Source organism: Podarcis gaigeae, assembly GCF_964106915.1.
Source record: "Podarcis gaigeae genome assembly, chromosome: 8".
Lineage (NCBI taxonomy): Eukaryota > Metazoa > Chordata > Lepidosauria > Squamata > Lacertidae > Podarcis > Podarcis gaigeae.
Window position 1 is genome coordinate 51,343,449 of NC_139684.1, and position 7,464 is coordinate 51,350,912.

General features: G+C 47.0%; 1 protein-coding gene across 3 annotated transcripts; it reads right to left on the reverse strand.

The window, feature by feature from the left end:
* Nucleotides 1-494: 494 nt before the first annotated feature.
* On the reverse strand, nucleotides 495-7,464 carry LOC310849608 (F-box/LRR-repeat protein 8-like). 3 transcript variants are annotated; one of them, XM_083749973.1, is made up of 3 exons: nucleotides 6,968-7,464; nucleotides 4,971-5,179; nucleotides 495-3,225 (listed from the first exon to the last, which is right to left on the reverse strand). In XM_083749973.1, the coding sequence occupies exons 2-3, from the start codon at nucleotides 5,132-5,134 to the stop codon at nucleotides 2,250-2,252; spliced, it is 1,140 nt and encodes a 379-aa protein (XP_083606099.1). In that variant the 5' UTR covers nucleotides 5,135-5,179; nucleotides 6,968-7,464; the 3' UTR covers nucleotides 495-2,249. The 3 variants fall into 3 exon arrangements, with proteins under 3 accessions (XP_083606099.1, XP_083606098.1, XP_083606100.1); XM_083749972.1 differs by lacking the exon at nucleotides 6,968-7,464 and adding an exon at nucleotides 6,701-6,868; XM_083749974.1 differs by lacking the exon at nucleotides 6,968-7,464 and adding an exon at nucleotides 5,285-5,461.

Sequence of the window (7,464 nt, forward strand, 5' to 3'; positions counted from 1 at the left end):
CTTTCCTTTCTGTGCGTGTGTCAGAGGGAGAAACAAACCCATTTAGCGATCCAGGCAGAGCCGAGAAAACATCCTCCTCCCACAAAAATCACATCAGCAATGCTGCTGGCTCTCTCCCAAGCCCAGCACAATGGGCAGGCATGGCCAACCCTCGGGTTGAACAATGCACAGAATGAAAACGCACCGCTATTTGCATTGCACAATGCCGTGAATAAAGATGCAGCATCATGGAAAGAGAATACACTTGCTTGCACAAACACAGTAGGCCAGGAGGTCAGCAAAAGCCCTGGAAAGGGCCAAGGGCGGCTCTTTCGCCTTCCCCATGGCGCAACTTGGAGGAAGCGATAGTGGAAGCAAACCTACCTGAAGGCCACCTTAAGTTTTATTTCATTTTTTTTTCTTGTAGTTTCCAAGAGGACAAACACAGCAAGGAGAATTCCAACAGTAAGGAAAATGTTTCAAAGTATTTATTACAATAGAGACAATTCACAGTAGCAGAATTGAAGGTGTGCCACCTGGGGACTAGTGTCACTAGGCAGAGTGACTGACAGTTGAGGCGGTGAACATCATCCCTGTAAGTGCCTCAGAGCCCACCCTCTGCATCTGATGCCCCTGCTCACAAGCAGCTCTTCCTCCATCCAGCCATCAGGTAAGGGCTCATCCACACTTACCGTTCCTCTGCTCTTTCCAGGCACATTATGTGATTTAAAGCTCCATGTCTGAGTGCCCCCCCCCTTGTTGCTCCAGAGCTCTTCTTGCAAAAACCCGCTCTTTAAAGCTCAATCAGAGTAAACATCAATCTGTGGAAAACCCAAATTGAGGTTTACTCCGATTCAGCTCTAAAGAGTGGGTTTTCGCGGGAAAAGCTCAGGGCAAAAGGTAAATGTGGATAGGCCCTAATTGACTGCAGGAACCTTGGACTCAGCTGGTTTCAGAGCCATGATCTGCAAATACAAGAGCCCTAAGCAGATGTCCCAAACTCCCAGTTACATACAGAAGGCAGAGAGATGGGAAGAACTCCATGACTGTGTTATCCCCACCTATCTTCCATAGTGGGAACTGATGCATGTAATTCCATCCAGAAATGATGTCCAAAGCTTGGGTGTCTGGAGATACGTGCATCACTAGAAAGTAATGTGCACCCATGTCTGCTGCCGCAGCTGCACAACTAACATTCAAAAAGTGCCATTTGCCCATACCCCCATCTATATGGGAGAGCTGCATCTATAGGATTTCAGCCTGTGATGCTGCCATTCCAGGCAGCCATCCTCTTGACAAGGATGATAATCGGCACCCTAACCAGGTAGACCTCAAAATTCTCAGAAACTGAAATAGTGACCTGACACTGACTATCCTGGATCAGAGACACTCCTGAAGATAAGTCAGATCTCCAGATCAGAGCTGCAGTCTTCGGATAGCATACCTCTAAACCCTGGGTTGCATGTAGCTCAGTTCTACTCAGACCCATTAAATTACTGGACTCCATTTAGTCACATCTATTAATTTTGATGTGTCTACTCTGGAATAGAACTTAGCTGCATACAAAACCTATGGTAGGGGAGTTTGGAATGGTATTGCCACCAGAGTCCAGAAAGTGACTGACATACAGTGACTGAAGAACATGTTTCCTTCTTGGCAAGGCTTTAAAAAACAAGGCTTTGTTTAAGCAACAAAGCTTAAAAGTAACTAACACAAACAGACCTTTTACAAACCTCTGTCAGTCAACTGTAGGACAAGAGAGCTCCTGCTAATTTCTGCCCCTTGAACCATCACACCACCTTGGACTTACTATGGTTGAGAATATACGCTGCAAAATAAAGTTAGGTTCTCACCAAAATAGAATATCAAGTAAAGTGTTTAAAATTGTTTTATGTGCAGATCTTGGTGAACTGTGATAAATGCTATCTGTGATGTCTGAGTTGCAGGGGGGATACTAAAATCTGCAGTTGTATAAAATTTAAAATATACTGTATCCAGGAGACTAAGAGAGACTTCAGTGTTATTCACACTGATTTCAAGTAACATGCTTTTATCTTCAACTCTAGGTTGGGCTTGTGGGTTTAAAATTTACAGCTACCCATAGGACTGACTCCTGCCCTGCCTATTTTTAATCTGTGTCCATATTGTGGCTCCGGAACAGGCTCTGGACTCAGTGGAAACAGCAACAGAGTACTTTTATGCTGTTTATGCCAAATAATGTTGCTGCTCTTTCAGGACACAAGTGTGCATGAACTCTCATTTTGGTCAAATCACGGAACGACTGCTGGTGGAATATCAAAAGAGAACTTCTGTGCCGACAGGGTGTATTTTTTCAAACTTGGGCAGTGTAAAATAAAAGCTTCTACCACTGCTTCGCTAACCGCAGAGTAACAGTGAACCTCTTTCAGATGCACACACTTTCCTGCCAGTTCTATTAGTGAAGCGTTGAGGTCAGCAGAGGGGGCGTTGTAAAGGACCAGCCTCTCCAAAGTCCTGCTGTAGGTGCTGGCAATGAACTTAACCTGATCAGCCATGTGCAGAGGTGTGTCAAAATGCAAAGCGGCCACAGGGATGGTTGGCTTCAGTACCACAAGCATCTTCCTTATAGGGACTGTTGGAGCAAACTCCAGCCTCACACGGAACTGTGGGTGCTTCTCACTCACCATAGCCCAAAGCTCTTTGGGAATGTTGACGTCCAGGCCTTCATAGAAAAGGTCCAGAAACCGGAACGGCCCTCTGTTCGGTTTCAGCAGTTCCCAAAACATCTTCTCAGATAAGCTGGCATAGCAGACCCCCAAGGCAGATAACTTAGGGCAGGTCCTCAGAACATCAGAGATGGTGTCTGGCTTGAGAATCATTGGACCAGGTGCTTGGTTGTTGATGAACAAGGTGTGCAGGTTTGGGCTGCTGGATGCAATCATCTGAACAGTCCCATTGTCCAGAGTGAAAGGCATTTGCCGAAAGTCAATATACTGGAGATCAATCCCATTCCTGCTCTGGCAGATACTCCGGATGCTATGCAGTACATCTTGGCCGGAATAGAAATAGGGGCTTATTCCCAGGCATACAATACAGAGCCCCTGCAACCTGCAGCTCCGACAAGCCAACGTGTCCAAGATGCCTGTGGCTTGTCTCCGGTTCAGGTCCAGGGACTGCTCAACCACCAACTGCAGGTGTCTGATGAAGCCTAGGAACGGCTGTAGCCACTGCAACAGGCACTCATCGTCCTCATCCTCTGTGTCAAAACTGAAATAAGAGGTTGGGGAGAAGTCATGAACTCCTGCAGTGCTGAATTTGAGTTGTAGCAGATGAACACTTCTAATATTCCTCTCTGGAACACTGACTAATTTGCATTTCTTCTAGATCTAGGAGCAAGTTAGACAACTCTACAGCTGTAGCATCACCCCCCCCCCCCAGCAACCTTTTATTTAACTATGTTTAATAGCCTTTCTTCCAAGGAGCTTGAGGCAATATCCATGTTTCTTCCCCACCCCCTTCATTTTACCCTCAGAACAACCCTGTGAGGTGGGTTCGGCTGAGAGATATCGTGACTGTCCCAAGGTCAGCCTGTAAGCATAATAGTTTGACCAACTATTAAGTCTGAGCTTTAACCATTTTCAGGTATACTTTGTGCCGCCGCCGCCCCCCCCCCCCCATTTTAGAGGGAGAAATGTACACTTAACGCTAATTTGGATTTTTCTAGGTATAAACAGTGTGGCTTGGAGCATGTTTCAGCTTTCTAGGTTAGAATGAGTCAGGGAGGACCGACTATCCTTATATTATAATCAGACACCTCTAGCAAATAGAGTTTGCACATTCTGTGAGCAAAAATAAATGCTTGTTTGTGGACACTACTGCAAATGTGCACTCAAAACCATGCAGGAAATGGAACCCACCAGTTACAACATGCTCTCCATGCAGCTTGATTTAATCCTGCACTAGGACACTATCCTCTATTATGACACACACCGTGTTTTTACTGAGAGGTGCAAAAAAATATTTCGTAAACAATTTTTGTACTTTTCAGTTAATTTGGGACCTTTGCCAAATTCCTAGGATCTGGCTTTCCAGGAAGTACTCTCACCATTTCAATACACCTGTGAAGGTGTCCCAATGTCTTTCATTACACCCATAGCAAGTGTCAGTGGCAGGCTGCCGCCGAGTGCTCCCTGAGAGCAGGTAGGCTGCAGTCTGGCACAGGAGAGGGGGCCACTGGTATATGGGAACATGCATCAGCCAGGAGGCAAGAATCAGAGGCAGGGGAAGCTTAGAAGCTGGAGGGTGGAGCACAGGATGGGTCAGAAGTAGAGGGGGGAAGAGGCAGGTCAGGCAAGTGCAAGGGCCAGGTGCTTCCCACTCTCTCGTGCACCACTGTACCCCAGAACTAGGAGGGAATTGAAAAGCGATGAGCAGAGGAAGTTTCCACACAGGCGCAGTCTCCATACATGCAGCCTGTCAGAGGAAGGCACATAAACTGGTAGAGGGGGAGTGCCCCCCCCCCCGTTGCTGCAAGTGCTCCACAGAGCACTAAGCTGCCTAGGTGCTAAATTGGAGTGCGTAGATATCCAGAGCTGTAGAAGTGTCTGTATTATTTTTGACAATACCTAACTACAGTATCTGATGTGCACATTCCTTGGCTGGGAAGTGCCCTTGACAGAAGGGGAGATTGGGGGCGGGGTTTGCGTGCGTATGACTACTGAGAGTCTCATTCACCTTTAAGTCCATACTGACCGAACTTGTGGAGGAGAGAATAAGCATGTGCCTTCCAGCAGAGAATGAGAAGGCGGCTTTAAGCCAGGGAACCTGTGGCGTTCCAGATGTTGTCTGGCTACAACTCTCAGCATCCTTAATGGCTGACCATGCTAACTGGTGCCTGATGAAAACTACATCATCATCAACAGTAACACACACGGTTGTTAGCAGGAAAGGTCAACAACGTACATGTTCCTTTTTGACTCTACAAGCAACCAGCTGCAAATGCTGCCTCTTACCCGATTTCTGTAAAATCCCAAACAGAACTGGAATGCACTTCTGAAGCCCAGCGCTCACACACATGCACAACGTTGAATCTGTCTCTGGCAGGCAAGAAGGAAAATATGTGGGCCAGAATTTCCCCTGGGATACAGTTCCAAAGGACTTTCGCCAGCTTAGGCATCCTCTGGAAAAGCTGACTGAAGACTCTAGAGTGCCGCCTTCCTCACTGAAAGACAATATCCCAAAGATGAAAGGCATCAGTTCAGTACTGTCAACACTGACTGGCAGCAGCTCCACAGATTTCCCAGCATGTGACTACTACAAGCCCTACCTGAAAAGGTCAGGGATGGAACAGCGTCAAAATTCGTCAGAATACATCTTCCAATTTTAAAACCTGAGGCATTGCATTTCTAAGTCAGATTGCATACAGGCTTTCTGAAGCAGTGGGGTGAAACTAAAATGACAAGTTGTAAAGCATGGAGCAGATGGGAGAGGAAGGAATTATTACATCCATAGTCCACCTTTACCCCCAAGGGTAAATGGTTCTAGTTCTCTCCATCTAGGCAAACTAAGACCCGGGGGCTGGATCCAGCCCAATCACCTAAATCTGGCCCACGGACAGTCTGGGAACCAGCATATATTTTACATGAGTAGAATGTGTCCTTTTATTTAAAATGCATCTTTGGGTTATTTGTGGGGCCTGCCTGGTGATTTTACATGAGTAGAATGTGTGCTTTTACAGTGGTACCTCGGGTTAAGAACTTAATTCATTCTGGAGGTGCATTCTTAACCTGAAACTGTTCTTAACCTGAGGTACCACTTTAGCTAATGGGGCCTCCCACTGCTGCCGTGCTGCCAGTACGCGATTTCTGTTCTCATCCTGAAGCAAAGTTCTTAACCCCAGGTACTATTTCTGGGTTAGCGGAGTCTGTAACCTGAAGCGTATGTAACCTGAGGTACCACTGTATTTAAAATGCATCTCTGGGCTATTTGTGGGTCATAGGAATTCATTCATTGTTTTTTCAAAATATAGTCCAGCCCCCCACAAGGTCAGAGGGATAGTGGACCAGCCCCCTGCCGAAAAAGTTTGCTGACCCCTGATCTACAGCTCTATGAGGTAGGCTGGGCTGAAAGCCAGTGACTAAGCCAAGGTCACCCAGGGCTGAAGCAGAGTGACTTGAAACTCCAGGGAAGCAGTCCAGTGACTCCAACCACACAGAGAAACTTCAATTGCATACTTATGTTTTATGTGAACCACTTGAAAGAGCTTGCCCATTAAATAAATAGCAACAAAGGGAATAATTGCTGAAGCGATGTCACCCACCCACCCAGGGGTGCCAACTTGAATAAAATATTGGGGGGGGCCAGGTAAGTACCACCCCACAAAAATTGATCACATGGCATGGCACACACACACCATTTGAATGGCAACACCCATCAACTTTGGGGGGGGCGGTCCCCTCAAATATTTTCGGGGGAGAGCCCAAAGTACCTCAGCCCTTAGGTGTTGGCTCCAACGCACACAGCCATCTAAAGGAGCTTCCGAGTTTCCTTCCATCCAGGTTCACAGAAATTACACAATTTGAAATTAACGTTTGATTTATAATTCTGCAGGGCTGCCCATTTCATGCCACTCAGCGTGTTAGGGAAACCTGACAGGAGCAAGCACTGAATCCGTCTTAGACAGAAGCGAGTCGGAAACGCCCAGAAAGCAAACGGTACACTTTCCCTGAAAGACCCCCTTCACCTTAATCTCGGAAGCAGCAGGGAAGCCCCGCACCTGCGTCGCTTGCAGCAACCTGAAGAGCGAGCGACTGCAACGACGCCCACCCCGCACCCAGCAGCAGCCCAGCACGAAGTGAGCACGGCGCGCCGCGCGCGCTCTTTTTCAGCCGGAGCTCCGCGTGCCTCTCCCGCCACACCTGCGCGCAATTAACACCTGACCGCGAGGCGGCAGCCTGAAGTACGCGTGCGCGGGGCGGGGGTGGTGGTGGTGGTGAAAGAAGCGCCTCACCTGAAGAGTTAACTCTGTCGCTTCCGGGCAACAGGAATTGACCACGATGGGTCGCTACGCCGAGAGGACGGTAGAAAAGAAACAAAGCAAACTTTGGTCAGATGCTGTAATTTGTTCTGTGCCCACCGCAGAAAAGGGTGGTGAGGGCGGCTCCGGCTGTACTTGAAGGCAGGGCCGGATTTAGGTTTGATGAAGCCCTAAACTACTGAAGGTAATGGGGCCCTTTATATGTCCAGCTGTCCTTTCCCAACAACAAATTGTCACTGTTTTTTGTGTGAAATATATGCTATATGGTAATTTATGGACCTAATAGATATCTAAAGTCATTTGCACATAACAAAATATGTATTTTATCAAAGCAATTGTTGAACTGATACTGAAATACAATTCCCTACATCATAGGAGCCTACACAACACAAAACACTGTTGCTGTTTGTAGGTTTTATTTTATTTTTTATCTTATATTTTGGAAATGTACATCCAGGTGTGTTTTTTCT

What these genes read in the sequence shown, in the direction of transcription:
- LOC310849608 (XM_083749973.1), bottom strand. Translation starts at nt 5,134, where the DNA reads ATGCCTAAGCTGGCGAAAGTCCTTTGGAACTGTATCCCAGGGGAAATT. An exon ending in TGGGATTTTACAGAAATCGG is followed by an intron (nt 3,226 to 4,970) that starts GTAAGAGGCAGC and finishes CTCTTATTTCAG; the next exon opens with TTTTGACACAGAGGATGAGG.